At 29.7% G+C, this 20,457-nt stretch overlaps 1 protein-coding gene across 1 annotated transcript in view; it reads left to right on the top strand.

The window, feature by feature from the left end:
• LOC119685906 (protein vestigial-like) overlaps positions 1 to 20,457 on the top strand; it is a 37,543-nt gene that overhangs the window by 3,870 nt on the left and 13,216 nt on the right. The window contains exons 2-3 of the mRNA XM_038100313.1: positions 1,252 to 1,894; positions 16,914 to 17,205. Coding sequence (XP_037956241.1) covers positions 1,799 to 1,894; positions 16,914 to 17,205 — 388 coding nt within the window. The 5' untranslated portion in view covers positions 1,252 to 1,798. The remainder of the gene's footprint in view (positions 1 to 1,251; positions 1,895 to 16,913; positions 17,206 to 20,457) is intronic.

Below are 20,457 nucleotides of genomic sequence, written 5' to 3'. Positions count from 1 at the left end.
TTATATATTTCAAATTTCTGTCAGGATCTTTGGAAAGTCACAAATAAGTTTCCATTGAATTCTATTAAATGAGAATCGCTGAACTTCATTTCAGTTCTTTCTATAAAATCGTTGCAAGTCGCTTTGTTTTAATTTCTTTCTTCAATATGTTAAGGGAATATAAACGATTTTTCCACTACTTTGGGGATTATAATTATTATAATTATTTATTACTTGCTGTGAATTGTGGCTGTTGTTGATTTATTAGATATTAAGTTGTATTCCTTTTACTGCATTATAAATGAGCTATGATTTGGTGTGATTTTAGATAATAGCTCTCAGATAAAAATTAGAAGAGGATTGCCTTCATAGTTGTCAAGCAATTGTGCTCCAAAACTGCACTTAAAATTTTCGCTTTCCAATTTTTAAATAAATTACTATAATTCCTTAATGATATATATAGATATAGGTATATCTTGAATTTATTATCATTATTTATAATATAATTTCATTAACAAAGTAAATCTTTATTGAAAATGTAGTATTTGAAATATGGGAGACAGTTTCTTAGAAAAATTTACCAATTATTTTTCGTATGTATATAAAAGTAATGTAATAATCTGTTTACACTTATAATTGTCGAACCTTAATGTATGTTTTTGTATGGATTTTGTATAAAAAATCCGACTTATTGTTGTATATTTACCGAATTAATTGCGTTAGTGTAAACGTACCGTGAGTTTTTATAAAATTTCATACACATATAGTATGTAGTTGTTTAGTTTCACTAAAGCTATAGATTAGTTATTTGTCAATAACATATTACCACAAAAATGTTCATATGAATAATATTAAAAAACTTAATAAAAAAGATATATTAATAGCTAATATTTTATGGCATTGTCGCACAACTGTGCAAAAAAAAAACTTTGGTTTTATTTTTAATATTTTGTATAATATATATCTGCGTAAAAGGAAGGATTGGGCTTTCTTTGTGAAAACGCATAAAATATAGATACAATATATAAACCGTAATAAATAAAACAATATAAGGTCAAATGTGTACAGCTTACCTTCAAAAAAAGGTGAATATAAGTCGATTTTCTCTTGAAATGTTGCCTCTGATATTATCAATTTGTATATGTTAAAGTATATGTATTCTTTCTTGTGAAATAAATAAAATATTGAATCTTTAAAATCTCAATAAAAATAACAATAATATATTAATATAAGTGAGTTCATTTAATATATAAATACTTTTTTCTTTTTCAGATCAGAACTTGTGGAACCCTTGCTGCGATGGTGTATGATTGTGTATGAAAGTGTTTTAAATTAATACAAAAAAGTGATTTCAACTTAAAAACCTAAAAATTACAGTTAAGCATTATTAATAAAAAAAAAGTATTTAAGTGAATATAAAAATTAAATATAATAGCAGTAATAACAATACATAATTGGAGCATAATAATAGAAACATAAAAGTATATGAAATTGGTCATTGTTCCGCCATTGTTACGGGACTGAACTGAGCAATCGTGAAGACAAGCGAATAAACGCATTTATTCGGTGATTTTAACAAACGTAAATAATATTTAATTAATTAAAAAAAAACGTGAATTTTTGTGAATATTTTTTACCAAAAACATTGTGGTTATAAATAAATGCTTTATGATATATGTGCATAAAAATAATATACGAGTATAAATTAATTGTTTATCTAAAAATCGTTTTAGATATACGTATGTACTAAATTAGCTAAAATATTTACGTATAGAGAAACTCTGATTAAAAATCAGAATTCGTAATTCGGATTTCGAGGATGGCAGTGTCCTGCCCAGAAGTAATGTACGGTGCTTATTATCCATATTTGTATGGCCGCGCTGGACCAAGTCGTTCATTTTATCAATATGATAGAGTGAGTTGTAAAGCTTAATTTTTCTTTTATTTAAAATATAATAAAATGATATTCATTAAAATTAAAAACATGTAGTATACTAACATATAAATTAAATCCAAAACTAAATAAATGAAATTAAAATAGGGAGGATAGTAAAAAATGTGCTAATAAAAAACTATTTTAAAATAGTAAAATTTATGATTTAGAAATATAATTAACTGTAGGTAAAAATTAAAATATCGGGGAAGATCAAATAAGTGTAATATATTAAAAACTTTTCTCTAAGAGTGTAATTGTGTCATATGATAATAGAATTTTTGTTGAAACTACTGTAATGAGCGTTGTCCAAAGAAAATTTATTTATTGAGATCCTGTCACTTTACTTTTACGCTGATGCCTGAACTGAAGATAAACTAAACCACAGATAAAACTGAACCAATGACAAACGACCTTTCCCATTCACTATTAAAGCGTTCAGGGCGTCAAACACGTTAGATTACTGTTCAAGTCACCATCTGTTTCCGATGTTATAGTATAGCTACACGTTACTGTTGAAGACACGTGTGTTATACCCTGTGAAACCTGGATATAGTCACTGTTAAAGCCCTGAATCCTGTTTACCTTGAATACTCATCTGTGTCGCTGTATATATATAAGATTTCTTGAATTAGCCACCACCGCTTTTAATCTCACGATATTTGTATTCATATATCTTCTTGCTTTTGTCCTAAAAATTGTTCCAAAATAGTCAAAATCTATTTATTCATGTCACCAAAAATATATTTCTGTAATGTTCTTTCTTCATGGAAAATGAAGCTGTATTTTTATTTTAAAAAAAAAAAAATAATCCTATTACACCTTCAAACTATAAACCCCTCCAAACTGTTAGTTTTTGTAGTTAAAAAAGTGTTTCATGTACAATATATGGATTTACTTCACTCTAACAGTAATAGTTATGATAATTAAGGTAAAAATTATTCAGACAGAAATGAACTATATCGTTCAAGATGATTTCTTCATGGTATAATGTTTTAAATTGAAAAATTTTTAAGTAAAAAATACGCATATGGTTCAAGTTTTTGGTCAACTGAATTTTATTTGCTTTAAAATGCAAATCTTTATGGAGCTTTGAAGATCTTAAATTTTTATCCGTGAGAATAACATTTAATTCATTGATTCTTATTCACACTTTGGTTCACAGTATCTACATTTTCAGTCGTACCTTTACGTTTTTGACGAGTTGGATTTTAAATATCACAAATATAACTATTTGACCCGACTTTTTTAATAGCATTACGAATAGTAAGCTCTGTAGGTTATTGCAAAAATTTTCATTATAATTGTGTTTATTTAATTTATTAAATATAATTAATATTTAATATATTATAAAAGGTTTTTATAGTTTGATTTTATTCCTTTACAAAAAATAGAGCAAACATGAATATATCAAACTTCATCCTATGTGAATCAATATCGCCGACGGCTTATTTTTTCATATACAGAAATAATGATTTCACCGAGAGTATTGTGAACTATATAAAATTTTCATAAACATTTAAAATCTAAAATGTTAGAATAAATATATTCAGAATATTTTAATAATATTGTTGTGATTACAATAACCAAATAGCTTTTACTAATAAAAAACAGTATTTATTGTAACACAAACTTTTATTATTTTTAATACAACTTTAGAAACACTAACTAATTGACTGACTGACCAACTGACTGAAAAAATCTGAATAAATATTTTTAAATAAAATATTTTTAAATATCAGAGAATCTGACAATTTTAGCCTACTTTGTTGATTCTCACCACACAGCCCCTTCTAGAATTTGACGGCTGCATCACGACAAATTCTATCCGTATTACACATTATTACTACCTCATAAGCCTCAATGGAAAACGCACTATTCTACCCACTCGAGTCACCTTCGATGCTATCTGCTTGTTACTGTCATCATCTAACACCTTGACACTATCTTGGCAACAACCTTCACCAGCTTCATTTGCAAAATATGCTGGTTTCACTCGATCCATGCTGACGTTCATCGTGCGTCCTCTTGCCCTTATTGTTAGAGTTTTCTCACCACGACATAAAATTTCATATGGGCCCTCATACGGCTGTTTCAGTGGTGGCCGCACAGCGTCATCACGTAAGAATACGTGCGTACTGCTTTTCAAATCTTTAAATACGAATGGCTTTTCCGTCATATGACGCGATGTTTGCAATGGCTTCAGTTCGCTCATAGTTTCCCTTAACTTCTTAACAAACTCTGTTTGCGATACTTGCTTCAAATCACCATCAAACACCTCTCCGGGTAAACGTATATTTACCCCATAAATTAATTCCGACGGTGTCGCTTGCAAATCTTCTTTAAACGCCGCTCTTAATCCCATTACAACAATTGGCAAGGCCCTTGTCCATTCAACACTTGATTTACACTTCAGTGCAGACTTTAACGTGCGATGAAAACGTTCAACAAGTCCATTTGACTGTGGATGATATGCTGTAGTTCGATGCCTTCCACACCCCAAAATTTTGGCTAGCTCATCGAAAAGCTTGGATTCAAATTGTCGTCCCTGGTCTGTCGTAATCCTTTTCGGCACACCATAATGCGCTATCCAATCCTTAATTAAAGCCTCAGCCACACATTCTGCCGTAATCTCCTTCATTTTCTTCAGCAATTGAGTTGGTTTCATGTCACCTAGCTCCAATTCTGTCAGCAACTTACGCAGCCTTTTGTGCTCCGATTCTGTGAATTCATAAATTAACCGTTTCTTCAACGTCTCATATTTCAACACCTTCGGTGGATCTCGAATCACATCAACTATGCACTCCAGGTATTTCGGCTCTAAACTTGCTACTACATGGTCGAACATTGTATCATCTTTCGTTATTCCCGCATTCCTGAACTGTGCTTCCATTTGCAGAAAAAAAAGGTCCGGATGCTCTCTTGAAAACATCATCGGCTTAACTGAAACCCGGTATACCTCTTTGTCAGTGCGACTTTCTCCTTCTGCCGGAAAAAAATCTTCTTCCTCACGGTTAGTCATCCTGCTTGCTAATGTTGGGCTTGATAATAACTTACAACTCCTTTTTGTGTCGGGGTCACCAATGTTGTGATTACAATAACCAAATAGCTTTTATTAATAAAAAACAGTATTTATTGTAACACAAACTTTTATTATTTTTAATACAACTTTAGAAACACTAACTAATTGACTGACTGACCAACTGACTGAAAAAATCTGAATAAATATTTTTAAATAAAATATTTTTAAATATCAGAGAATCTGACAATTTTAGCCTACTTTGTTGATTCTCACCACAATATAAAAAAAAATAATATTAGATACTACAAGAAAAAATAAAGAAAAAACGAACCAAATTTTTTGGACGTTGTCACAAAAAATATGTAACAAGTCAATTAATTGTTTGCAAAAAATATGCCACATTTTATTTAAGTTTCTATACGTAATTATTTATTTAAAATGTTCATATAATAAGCTATTACTGTATCAAAGTGATATAAAAAAAATGAAAAGTGGAGGGTCATAAGAAAGTCTATACAAGGGATAGATACATAAAGTCTTTAAAATCTCAAATATAATTTATTTAAATAGTTAAAATTCAGACGTATAATTTCAATTTCGGATCAGTATATTTTGCAATGACCATTACATTTTTTTTATTGGTAATTGCATCCATATAACTCTATACACTTACAAGTCTCCTTTTTAAAAGAATATTAATTTCCTAAAACTTTATTCGGCACACTAAGTTTGCTACAGTGAAAAAAGTTTATCAAATTATACCTTGTTTAAATCACATTACTCATGTGCCCAAATCTCCAGTTATCTACTAATTAGAGCTTCGTCACTGTCAGGGTTACATAACCATTTACATGGTTATAGACCCATACCCAATGTGTATTACCTAATGACAATATCTGGGCACGGTGAACGCTAGTCGCTGGAGATACGCTAGTCGCTGGAGATACGCCAAAACAAAAAGATATATACTAAACTAATAAGTATATAATATATTAAATACATTGTTATATAAGATGAAGCAATAGGGATATAAATAAAATTGGAAATGAAAAAATAAACTATGTAAATAAACAACATTTAGATAATTATAATTAAATACTATTACATGGATCACATTATTCATGTGTCCAAACCTCCAGTTAAACATAAGGTTATAGACCTTAACTTTATACCTTTAATTTCTATATTTCGATAAATATTGAAAAATGGAATTTTCTCCCTCATCTATGGTACTTGTTTGTTTCTTGAATTAAAAAAGACAACCCAAATTGAATGTTGAAAGAAAATATCAAATCTATATGAATAAAATTTATATACAAACCTCATGGCGTATAAGTAATGTTAAACCACTAAATTTTTATTCTTAAAAAGAATATGAAAAATTTTTTTGGTGGAGTTACTACTGTAGTAGAAAAGCGATAAATAATGGATTGAAAATTCTATCAAAGGAAATGTTTCTGTATAACAAGGTCTATTATACACAAAAAAAAATAATTTACAAAATTTTTGAGATATAGTTTTCTATAAAAATTTACAAATATATGGAAGTATCTTTGAATAACGGATTTCAAAAAATACAATATACATAATAACAATTCGAAATGAAGTTAAAAGTTAAAGAACAATTTTTCAAAGAAATTATTTTTGAGATATTGACATTGTTTTGTTGAGCAGTGATCTTTGTCAGTCAGTCTCTTGCTCAGTATTAGAATTATACTAAACTAAGTCTCTCACTTTTACTATGTTTACTTGGTTTCATGTATTAAGAAGTCAATTTCTGAATTTAAGCAAATTAGTACAAAACGTCTGTATCTCAATATTGTAAATACACTCCCTCAGTTTGAATTATAAATATATTATCACTTTAACTTAATTTTGCATATATTATATAGTAATAATTGACATAAGTCTATGAATGCAAAAATCAATTTTACTAAAACCTTAAATTAAAAATAGAAGGAAAGTAAAATTATCTCTAAAATGTGGAATTGTTCTAGTTTTCTAAACAAATTTTCAAACCAACTGGCACTTTTCTTTGCCAATTTTAATTTTGGTGTTGTTGTCATAGCAGTTATTACTTATTTTATTGTAATATCTTTTATCTTTTTAATTGAATAATATACATAGTACAATAAAAAAATTAGTCCAAGAGTTAGATAACAATACTAAAAACCCGAAACAACAGCAATTCGGAAATAAAGAGTAACTTTACTAAAATGTGAAATTGAAAACAAAAGAAAAGAACAATTTTACAATAATTAAAATTGATTTCTAAACAATTTTTCAAGCCTAATGGCGCTTTTATTTCCCAATTTTCAATTTATTCTAGTGTTGGTATTGTTGTATAGCTGTTGTTTCTATATATAGGCTGTCTGTAAGTCGCTTGCACCTTTCGCTTGGCTGTGAAACGGTATTTATTTCATTTCACGTTGACTCCATGTTGTTTTTGGATGACCTCTTCCTCTGCTACCTTGCGAGTTGTATACCTACGCCTATTGAAAAATTACGGTAGGAGCCTTGCGATCCATCCAAATTTTCTTTTGCGAATTTTAAGGTTGACATCTCTTACATTTGTTCTGATCCAAAAGTCTTAATTTGATATTCTGTTTGAATACTCAAAATTCTGTGCAAACAGCGGTTGATAAATACTCTCAACCATAAAGGAGAACTGAAAGAACGCATCCTTTAAAGATTATTATCTTTATGCGTAACATATAGGTATTGGAGCTCCATACTTTACTAAGCCTTATAAAAGCGGTCAGGGCTTTTTTTGTACTATTTATCACTTCTTGCGCTGCACTTAATAAATTATATATATATATAATATGTTTTCGATGGCACTTGCAATCCAACAAATTATATACGGACTATAAAATATTTAAATAAAAATTCGAATATTTCCTTAGACACTGATAATGAGTACTTAGGAATACTCGAAATTAGTTAAATTTTTGTTGTTCCTCATTACTATTCGAACCATTCCAAAATTATAATTGTGTTAGATGTGAAGAATATATCATTAAGAGAGCAAGTCCACCTAGCTCTTTACTAGGTGGACTTGCATTTGCAATATCTATTTTAATTAATGTAGTAAATATTGTTGACGTGAAATCTGATTTTTAATATTTCTTTTAAAAAGTTTTTATTTGAATAACTAAGCTTCTTAAATATTCATATAATTACAAACATTTTTCAATAAAAAATTGACAATTTTTCTTCGTGTTTGATTTGAAAAATTTTGCAAGAAGAAAAAACAGCCAACAGAGAAATGTTCTCACGATTATTTAGGTAGAAAAACATAAACAATTGGCGAAGTCTCTCCACTTTTTCCACAAACAGAAAAAAAGAAACAAGAACAATAAAAATAACAACAATAATGTCGCTTTTTCTCAAAAGCATTCCACTGTTTCAAGTCCAAGTCCCAATTATACAAGGCCGGTCTTAGCAGTTCGCTTTGTGTGCGCGCTCATACTTATATATACTCGTACGAGTATAAGAGGACGTTGGCGAGGAATCGGCAGTAACAGCATGTAGATTGCGATTTGATTTTTCACTTTGCATTCATATTGAACAGATAAGCTTTGTAAATTGTTGTAGTAGTTAAATGCTAAAATCCATGTGCCCTTTAAGTTGAGACTTAGCCATTTCATGGAGCACATGGAGGGAAATACGAGTATACATATAAGTGGAGTGCGAGAGTTAAAGTTCGATTTCAGCTGTTTACCGATCGCAAGTAAGTTCTTTTAAAAACAAAGCGAAGAAGAAAAAATTAACTTCAATCTGAAACAACAAAATGTCGCATCGGTTTGGTAATTTATTGTGGGTATCACCATTAAGATCATGTTTTATGTTACCAAATTTTGGCCTGTTTCAATTTGCGTATTAGTAATGTAGTAAAGAAAACCATAGCATTGCGTACGATCGTTGGTATCTTTTCTTGCCCGCGGTATGCTATCAAACGGTACATGCATAAAACAGAATATCTATACAGAATCATACCAAGCTTTAATGCAATAGCGATTTGTTTTGTTATTTATAAAGGACAACGCTTTGTCTCGACGGACAGTCATTATTACTGCTGTGTGAATCAAGTGTGAACTCAAACTGAGTTTCAAATCTAATGCTGGCAACCTTTTTATGTGTGTGTGCAACACCAAATGTGCAATATTCTCGGTAGATGCTGCGTTTTGGTGATTTATGTTAACCGAGTTTTCGACTTGGAAAAAATCAACACAAAAAGACTAATCGAAATTCAATCGATTCACCTAATAATTTAGAGTTTTTTTGTGCCTCCGCTCTTTTGCACACAAACCTAAACAAAACGATGAAAAATTTTGGAATTCCACATCGGAGTGAATCTAAGTTTAATTTTAATTTGTGCAAGTATGTGTATGAAGTTCTGTAAAAGTATTGGAATGTAAGAAACATGATGGAGACGGCATTTAGTTGCATTGTTTGTGTAATTTACTTGCCGCATCGTCATCGTCATCGGTATCGGTATCGGCATCAGTATCGGAATCACCATCTTCAATATGCACAACAATAAAGTCAGCAGTACCAGCAGCCGCGTTAGCATCATCCACGCTTGCTACTGCACTTTTTGCATTTTTGATTTCGATTTCGCTCTGGTGTTCACTGTTCACTGTTCGGTGTACGGTGTTCGGTGTATGGAGTACGGTGTTTGGCTATGTGCTTTTATGATCGTGTCTTGCGATAAGAAGAACATTGATTATGTGCTTAAAACTACTGACAGATACATTCACTTGAATTATTTGTCTTTTCCTACACCAAAATTACAAATAAAGGAAAATATCATTGCTGAGAAAAATGTGCTTGGTCCCAACAATTACGGCTAAATTTTTAATTTTAAAAGTGACACACTCGAAACGAAATAGTATTTACAATGTTAAAACATTTTTTTTATGAGATTCTAGTATTTATAGATGTAGTGATCCATATAATTTTAGTAACTATGCTAGCTGTAAATTATGTTGTAAACTGTTAAACAATATTACGATATCACGATATTAAGTTAAGTTTTTTAATTTTATTTGCTCACAAAATTGAAACTAAATAAGTTAGAATATATTTCTTATATAGTTGTCTAGTTCTAGCTAGAAGCGTAGCTAACTTAGGCACTTATACCTTTAGTTCTTTTACAAAAGTGTTCAACATCAAGATTAAATACACTCTACACTTTATAAGGGACTCAAAATGGTTCTATAATTAACTAACACAAAAGGTTACATGTTAAGTAGTAGTATCTCAATAGACCATAGGTTCTAAGCGAGTAAGTTATTTAGAGTAATTGCGACAGTAGTCAAACCTATATAATTTATAAATTCTTGTAAATTTGAATTCGTGTAGTCTGAATTCCATTTAGTCTCTAAACGCATATAGTGAAAGAGTGAGTTGTCAACTTAAAACAAAATAAAAGAAATAACTTTAGCCGAGATAAACTTTAAGCAGGACTCATAAAAATAAGAAATAAAAGTCTCAGCAGAAGTTAATACAATTTCTTGAAATAAGAGAATTCAAATGTCGTTATAATTAAAAATGTTTCTATAAAACCCTTATACAAAAACTTTAAAAATAAAGTATTAAATTGTAAAAATTTTGTTATGGTTTGTATGCTCCATACGTAAAATAAAGGTTGGAGAAATCACTATACTTGTTATTTCTTATACTGTGACTATCGAAAACATTAATAGCTTTATAAGTTGTTTTTCAATGAATAATCTTTTTGTCATATGTTCATCTACATGTTGAGTCTTCTTCGAGTTAGTGCATCTGAGCACTTTTACTCTTTGATAGCTAGGGGGTTTCTGCAGAGTCCCACCTTTCTACCTGACTAATTTATTTATTCCTCAAAAGCTTTGTGATTATTTGATGACTGATCTAAAATCGACGTACCGCCCCGTGCGACAGAGATTATTCTGAGATTAGATAGTGCTAAGTAGAGTAGCCTGTCAGTTTTTGCAAATAGCTTTAAAAGAATTAAGTTCTTTTCTGTGAAGCACATGAGCAATCTGTCAGTCATATTGGAAGACATAGATATTTTAAAAGTTAGAATATTTAGAAAATTAAGCCTAACCAAAAATCTAATGTGTGAGTGTCCACCATTTGCCAAAAATATTTTATAGATTATAACACAGTTTTCCTTTAAAACAGAAATAAAATTTGTTTAATGGACGTTTTATATACTTATTGTTTTTTTTTTTGTTTCAGTCTTAAATGTTTGCATTTTTTTTCGTTAATATAATTTTATTTTTAATTGTAGTATTTATACAATAACATCGATTTTATTTGTTCAAATATCATAAAATGTTGACAGCATATCATTGAAAGTTCTATCTTATGGGCAAATGTAATTGACATTAAATGTCCTCTCTATACATACATATTTTTATAAAGTCTTGCACAGTTTGGACGCCACCTTATATAGCTGTAGAACTCTTGCTTTGATGAATCGTTATTTCGTCGACAAATCAAAATCTGTCCAGGCCATGTCCCCTCTTACGTAAAAAAGTAAATTGTTTTTACTGGTTTTGTTCTGGATGATATCTTCGATAACAGGTCGACTTTCTTCAATTTTGCGGAAGTAGGACGCAGTCGCACCTTCAGTATAAGCACCTGTTCTGCAGATGGTATAATTTGTAGATAAATTGCTATTTAAACTTTTTTACTCTATGCAAAAGTGAGCCTAATACTTTCATGATATAGACGTACATAATTGTTTTTATTGAAAATTCATTTTGAGTACAGGGTACTATATATAAATAAACGATGTTTGGTTGTAAGTCTTTGGTGAAGAAATTCGTAAAACATTACTAAGTAACAAGATAGTTTTAGTTGCCAGTTTAATTATCTGAACGGAGTGGCATTATATTAAATGAAGTATCTACAATATAATACTCTAAATTTCAATTTATTTAATATATTTAAACATTAGACTCATAGTTTTGTTAACAAAGCATCTTTGAAATAGTGAAAATCATCAGTGAAGAGTATTCATTGATAAACTGTCAAAATTATACAAAGATTAATTTAAGACAGGTTTTTAAAAACTGATTTAAAATTTATATAAAAACATTAATTGATATAAATCCCTTATATACATTAAGACCGAAAAGCTTTCGGAAATTCTCATTTAAAATTCGCGCGCTGTATATTTTCCGATATTTTAAGTTTATGTAGTTTGGCAGCACTGTCCTTAATTACTATGCCAAAAATGAGCGCGATCTGTCAGACAGTTCGTTTACGGCAGCTGTTGAAACCAGTTCACCTCAGTAGGGCGTTGCGAAAAAAACAATGGAAAAAAATATTGAACAAAGAGTTTGCATCAAATTTTGTGTTTCGAACGAAATTTCGTGTGCAGAATCGTTGCGAATGCTACAAAAGGCTTATGGGGAATCAGTTTTATCGAAAACTCAAGTTTATGAGTGGTACAAAGCCTTCCAGGACGGTCGTACGACCGTCGAAGACATTTCGCAACGCACTACTGAGGTGAACTGGTTTCAACAGCTGCCGTAAACGAACTGTCTGACAGATCGACGCTCATTTTTGGCATAGTAAATAAGGACAGTGCTGCCAAACTACATAAACTTAAAATATCGAAAAATATACAGCGCGCGAATTTTAAATGAGAATTTCCGAAAACTTTTCAGTCTTAATGTATACCATAGTATGACCCGAAACATTTTAAACGGCTTTCAATCCTAAAAGCATTTCTTATATACTTCCAATGAATCTGATTTGTATTATATTGATCGAATCTAATTTAGTTTGATCGCATTTGAAGTAACAGTATATTTGTATATCAGAAGGGCCACTGAATAAAAATAGTATTGTTATTACCGAAACGTTTAAACGTTGTATACAATTTATGGTGATGATTGTTTTTCAAAGTTTATGAGTGTTATACATGGTTTAAAATAGTCGTGACCATCATAATCATCGCAGAATCCATTATATCTGTATCTAATATAAATCTAAAGATTAACCAAAATTTTGAGAGAAATTTATAGAACTGGAACTAAAGACCTCAAAAATTTCAATTTTTAATTTTTTGACCTTATATCATAAGTGAATAAAATGTTGATTTGAAACCCATTGTTTACGAAAAATTTATTGAGCTGAAACAAGCTGTTAATATACAATTTTATATTGACGTTTTGAAACGTGAATGGAAGAACGAAGTGAATGAGACGAAAGATACGCCATCTTATCAATTGGCCAATATAATCGATTTGTTGGTTAAAAATTTTAAATCAATAGATCCCAAAATTCAATTGGTTTGATAATATGAGTCTTTTACCTTTTTGGAAAAACTCATTTCGTCGATGAAGGGAAAGCATATGAAATCAAAAGATCTTTTATGTTGATAGAAGGCCACTTCAGACGGAGTAGCTTCGTTTCTGTACGTCCAAATATTATGAAATTTTGACACTATATCAATGAAAGATTCAAAAAGTCGTATTTACTTTGGAAAGCATCTTTTACATTAATTTGTATGTCTATATTAATTTTTGATAAAGTTACTTGTACTAGCAGTGTTATGTTTAGATACTGATATGTAGAGAAATTTAATTGATATACTAATTATAACATAACTAACCTAAATACATAAAAAAATCAATTTGGCATGCTTCAACGTCTTAATTAATTGAGTTCCAATTGATTTTAATTACAATTTTTAATTAAAGCAAGCTTGTAACAAACAAGATTTTTACTATAACGAGTAATTACGAATAACAATTACTAAGAAATTTATAAAAATAGTTAGCTTTTCAGTACATAATTTATTTATATATTATTTGTTATTGGAAATGCGAAAATTTTTATTTTCTAAAGTTACTACAACCTGATGAATTACGAGTATTGTAAAAACATTCAGTAGTTTTGTTTACAGCTGCTCCATTAACTTCAATTGCTGGAGCTGGAACGAGATTTATACAGGTTTTTAGTTAAAGCGAAATAAATTCATTTAAATAAAGTCTTATTCTTGTTTCCTTTGTATAGTTTAAAATATACTAATTTTTGTTTAGTTTCAACTCAAATGCGCTTTTAAATGACTTAAATGCAACATTCAACATTCAAATGTTGCCAACATATTTTATTGCCGCTGCTAATGACACCGATGCGCAACAATCACCCCATTCACGTTATTTTGGAGAAGACGGTACACATGGTACGAGTATGTATTGAATGCGAGATATAGTTGCATTGCGAACCCCGCCACGGAACATAAATCAATACAGGCAGTCAGTAGTGCTATTATTTTAATGGATCGTGATGGTTAACCCATTATTACGTGCACTAAAGTCTAAATATTTTTTGATTCGATGATGTTAATTTTAGCATCACAACTAAATGAGCCAGAGCGGCACACTTTAAGAATAGCGTCAAATCTCTAATGACATCGTTAGTGGTGGGTGACAATTCGTATCTGTTCTTTTTGGTATGTTTTTATTTTTTGTTCACTTTTAGGTCTTTACCATATATTCCATTTGTGTAGATAACGAGTTTTTCATCTGTTATTGAATATTGTTGCACATAAATTATCAATCGCAAGTCTTAGTATGACGCTAATTCATTAAACCGAAAGATTATGGGGCGCTATTAGCATGTGACCCTAACACTTTTACTCCAATATCCACAAATTTTAATAAATTTATTTATGTATATATTTAGATGCATTTACTTATCTTTAAATATACCTACTCACGTAACAACGTGTTATATTAGAGAAACAATAAATTTTAAGTTTTGGTTTGAGTTCAATTATTATAAATTATTCTGGTGACATCTGAGACTTAACAAAATATTAACTGTAATTTTGTAGATAGGTTTCATATTAGTTTCATTTTACAAAGTCATTTTACATGCATTATATCTACGGCAATATTGTTTATTATTGCATTGTATCTAATATTGCTTAATACTTAGTATTGTTATCAGACTTTACAAAACATTATTTTCAATAGGAGATAATTATTTAAAAATAAATAATTTTATGCTCCAATAAATAATTTAAATGGTTTTTTTTAATTGCTACACTTAATTAAATTTAATGTTATACCATATTCTGCCGGGTAATATAAATCATTTTTGTTGTAAAATTTTCTATTGAATTTCCTGGTGTTAATATTAAAACTAAATTGTTAAGGTACGCTATATACTCTTATTAGGAAATTTTTCTTTTATTAACTATTTCTCTTATATTAACAAAAATGAATTTTTTTGAAAACATTAGTAGCGTTTGTACAGATATAGTAAATTTGGATCCTTAAACAATTATTATTATTTAATAATAGGCTATGAATACACTCCGACCTAAAAGAGCTTTTATACGCCTAACGGCCCAACTAAAACAATTCTAGACCATTTAGAAATCTAGTTATTGCTGTGGGCATGATTTTACGTATATGATTTAGGACTAAGATCCAGGGTAGTCAAGTCTACGTCTTGCCGCCGCTGGGCAGTTGCATAAAATATGTTCTATGTTCTATATAGAATATATATTCTTTTGCATCCACCTATATTCTTAATGTTGTAATTGAGTCTACAGTGTCCTGTAACAAGTTCTGTGTAGATTTTAATATTGTTTCTGCAAAGTTTAAAGATAGTGTTAACTTGGAAGTGTTCAGAATCAACGAATCTTCTGGACTGCCGCATGCTTGTTTGGGCTCTTCTATTCCTGTTTTGTTTCTCATGTTCACATAATAAGTCATTTCTTTAAACAATGCAAATGTGATTGCTTTGAACTTAAAGAAAAGTTGAAAATGTGTCTGTATCTGGAAAAATTTAATCTGGATCTGTTTGGTTATATAGTTGTTCTTAATACACCTTCTGTGAACAAGGTCTTCTGTAAACAAATCAATGATATCCCAACCGCAGCAATATCATTGGTATGTTAATGTAACAAATATTAGTTCCACCTTTAATTATCTTTTTATTATTAGAGTACACTATGTAACATCCCTTACCAATATCTACGTTTTTTTTATATTTTTTGGTAACAAATCAGATATATGATTGTTAACATACAAGCGAGGAGGACATGGGTGCACATATATGTTGCAATTGCTCTAATTGAAGTTTTAATGATTTTTTAATTTACATTTTTTGGAAGACGAATTCATTTGTTCTGATGTTTGAGAAAAAAAAAATTATTAGCATCTATTATCCATTCAAGTATTCCCAATTAACCACTTCCAGATAATAATTTGATTTTACCGACACTTTTATACTCATAGGAGCCAACTATTATATTGACAATTGACCTTATTATAGATATTACTTTACTTCAATACTTGATTAATTTCAATTGAAAAATGGCTCAAAAAGTTTTTGCTTTGAAAGATAACCATACTCATAAAAAAAAATCTTTTCTTGTCTATGTTCATTTTAGATAAAAATCTGTATATCTATTGCGCAAGATTCGTAATTTAGTAAAAATCTTAAGTCCAAAGATCCTCATCAGAAATTGAGTAAGCCTTTACACAGACTTCTCCAAAACTTTCACTAACATTGGATTGGATACGCACTGGGACGATGAAATCAATTGTTTTTTTTTCTTAACAAAATCATGACGGATATCATACAGATCCGACATACCAATTTCATTTCGGAGATATGGACGTAACAGATCACCACGAAAGAACTATATAGTGATTGTTGGGTTCAGATATCCTAAATAATAATATCCATGCTTCTTGTTTATCCAATATTTTTAGATCTATTGAACAAACTCAGAAATTTGAGGTAGGGTAATTAATCTGATTTAATTTCAAATCATTTCTTATTTTCTCTTTATTCTTGTACTCATATTTTTATTTGCTTTTGGGTTTGAGCACAATAGTTAGCGGACTGTCTGGTTAGGTTTTATTCTGTCATCAACTCAAAAATAATTTTATTATATGCTCTATTCATTTTCTTATGTATTTATAACTAATGTATATACTTTATATTTTGCAGTTCAATCAAGATTTGTATTCCTCTTCTGGTGTTCAACTGGCGAGTGCTTCAAGTGCAGGCTCTCATTCGCCGTGTAGTCCAATTTTACCGCCTACGGTTAGTGCAGCCGTTGTAGCTGTTGCTGCACAAACAAATCAAACACCCGCATCAACGAATTTAACACTTGTTGGCAATGGAGCAGGCAGTAGCGGCGGTACTGCAGCTCTAGTGCATGGCAATCTAAATAATGCTTTACATAGCAGAACACATACCAAAGAAGAGGATCTAGTGGGACCAAGAAACGATGCTGAAGGTAAATCTTATATTGTTTATGTTATACATATATTATATAATATATTTATATATACATATTATATAATACACATAGCATATCTAAAATCCTGGTTATCAATATGATTTAATTTATGAAACCAATAAAAAATTTATTTTTGGTGTTTTTGAAAATATAATGGCTTTTTTTGTAAATTTTTTTGTGTTAGTCAATCACTTTCTTTTGTATGTTTATGTTGACAATAGCTTGTTAGATTTACAATAAGTATGAGAGAGGGTCTAGACGTATTAGGGCCATGTTATGAAGAGCGTCTCAGGCACGGTAAAATTGGCAAATTGAATTTTTCGGGTTATGCCAAAAGTGCGTGTTGTGTAGACTGTCACATCAGTATATCCAATTTCGTATTTTCACAAAGTTTCGGTACTTTTTGGTTATGTCTTAAATTAAAAGGAAATGTAGATATGCTCACTTTCAATTTGCCACCAAAAATAACCAGCCTCATAGAGGCTGTAATAATGTTAATTTATGTTATCTTATAATAATTGTTAACAGTACTTACAAAACTTATACGCCTTACCTTTAAATCTAAAAGTGTAATATGTAATTAGATTATTAAATTCTGAAATTTATCACTAAATAACACTGCTTTGCCTTAGCGCCGAGCACGGTTGCCACTTGAAAATTTTTTTCTGTACCAAAATTGGTTTAAAAAGGTACCATTTCTGTAAAAAAAGGTCCAAAATTTTCTTGGACCCTTTTATTTTTTCGTTCTATGTTTTTCATAGTGTTATAAATGAACAAAATATAAAATAGTGCAAAGTTGCATTTATAAAAAAAATTAATTGGAAATATCCACAATAAAGTTGGGTTGTCAAAAATGTAAAATTTTTTAAACATGAGTACCAAACGAAAAAAAATGTACCAATTTTGGTACTAAAGTACCATAAGTGGCAACCGTGGCGCCGAGGTATAAATACGTCGGCTCTCATGCCGGAATTTGAACCGACATATTGTTTTTTTTCTCAAGTTCAATTTAATAATTTGCATTGAAAACAACAACAATTTTACTTATACCGTGCCCGAAACACTCTACATAACATGGTGCTTAGTTAAACAACTCTTTTACTAATAAACTTATGCGTACAACAATCGCTAAATCGATTTATCTATTACTTTCTGGAATAATACATATACTTTATATCCCAACAAAGTTTGTCTCGCCGTCCCTTACAGTATTCTCAATTGTAATAAAACTAACAATGACAATGGCAGTTCAAACTTGGACCTATTTCCTACAATCAAATTTATATCAAAAGTCATATTCAAGATCATTTGTATTCTTGCAGAATATATATAATTTAAGAATTTTAAACAACGTGAGAATTATATTTTCTAAATTTTAAACGATTATGTCAATTACATGATTTTTCTCTGTACTGAATAACTATTTTAACCACAATCATTTTTCTATTATTTACGTACAAATACTTAATAATATAAGGTGTAATTTCTCAAGCAAATCTTTTTCCAACATTCTCTGTAAAGCTTATATGTGATATATGTACGGGGTATATCCAGTTTACCTACCGTACACTCTTGAGTTAAACAACTTTCTAACTCAAAGAAAAGACAAATCGATATAGAGTAAAACCGCTTTTAATATTTATCAGTAAACATAGAATCAAGGTCTAGCTAAAAATAGTTGAATCGAAAAACCTATAGAGATGTGGGTTTAAAAGTTATGATAATATGAAATATAAAGTTTTTTTTGGAAATTTTTTATTAATTTTAATGAAAATGATTGATTTCACCAAATTAATTCATTTTCTTAGTTTGATCAATAGTGCATACATATAATATATATGATCTGTGACACTTACTTTGTTGTGCCCATTCTTAAAAAAATTATTGTATATTTTTTTAATAAAATTTGGAATAATAATACAATAAATAAATCATTGCACTGACATAATAACGTGTGATTAAGATTAATTATTAATTCTTTGGAAACTTGATTTTGAAAACTAACTTGTTATTGATTGAAATCCAGATGTTCTGAAGGAAAGTGTTTTCATATTATATTATACTCTCTTGTATGTATCTAAAGGAAGGTATCTTTCTTATTTTGTGGGTATTTATGAAAAAGGGCCACTATGTCACTAGTATGGCAATAAGAAAGTAGAAGTCCTTGAAAATGACAGCTTATATATTATATTTAAATTTCATTCACATATTGGTTTACTGCATCTATTTATATTTTCGACAGTACGTTTATGTTTTTAACGGGTTGAAGTCTTAACACATATATTCCAGATATTTTTAATTATATTACGAATATTAAGGGTCTGTTCTGTGGGTCGATTATGTTGATCATAAGTTTGACAGAAAGTATTAAAGGTACTCCGAAGAAATTTGTTATTAATTTTAACAATTGTCATTTAGCAAATAATACTGAAAAACAATGTACAGCATTTAAGTTAACGAGCATTTCTAATAGAAATTTAATTTTTTTTAGTGAACCTATTCTTCACTAAAGGAATATTAATATTGTTAATATTAAGTTAATATTTTCAATTTTCAAGATAAGAATAGTTTTTAAGCTGGGCTATTCGATATTGTACAACGCTATTATTGACATCCGTATAAAATCCATAGGTTCTTATATAAGCTGACTTTTTCATAGCTATAAGTATACTACATCCACTTCTATCAAGCGGCCCAATATTTTTTTCTGACCCAGATCAATGTCGGACAGTCACAAAGAATGTGACTAGAAGTTTTCTCTGCTTTTAAACAAAGCTGTTATTATTTGTTTTGAGACAGACCTAACATGCTGATATAATAAACATAGTAGTGACCTGTAATATAATCTGGAACACAGCGTCAATTCTGTTGTAATGAGAATGGCGCTTTACCATAGTTCTTAGGATAAATCAACTCCTTAGTCTTGCTTTTATTTGAAGTGTTATTCCAATAACAACTTTATTAGTGGAAATCTATTTTTATATCATAAATTTAGTTGTGGACCCACTTATTCAAAAAAAAAAGGTTTTGCTCCAACAAATTAAATGACTAATCTGATTCTATTTGGATTGAAACTTGCAATGTATAAATTTTGCACATTATAAAGATCCGTGTAAAAAAAGTATATTAGCTAGATCACAGTTATAAGCACACATCTGGCTTATATAATGCATCTGAACAGTTTTGTGTATCTTTATCACAATTATAGTGTGTAGAGTGTATTGATTCCGGTTTGCATGTATTTATTGT

Source organism: Teleopsis dalmanni, chromosome 2 (assembly GCF_002237135.1).
Source record: "Teleopsis dalmanni isolate 2A chromosome 2, ASM223713v2, whole genome shotgun sequence".
In the NCBI taxonomy this organism is placed as follows: Eukaryota; Metazoa; Arthropoda; class Insecta; order Diptera; family Diopsidae; genus Teleopsis; species Teleopsis dalmanni.
This window is presented reverse-complemented; position numbering and strand designations above follow the sequence as displayed.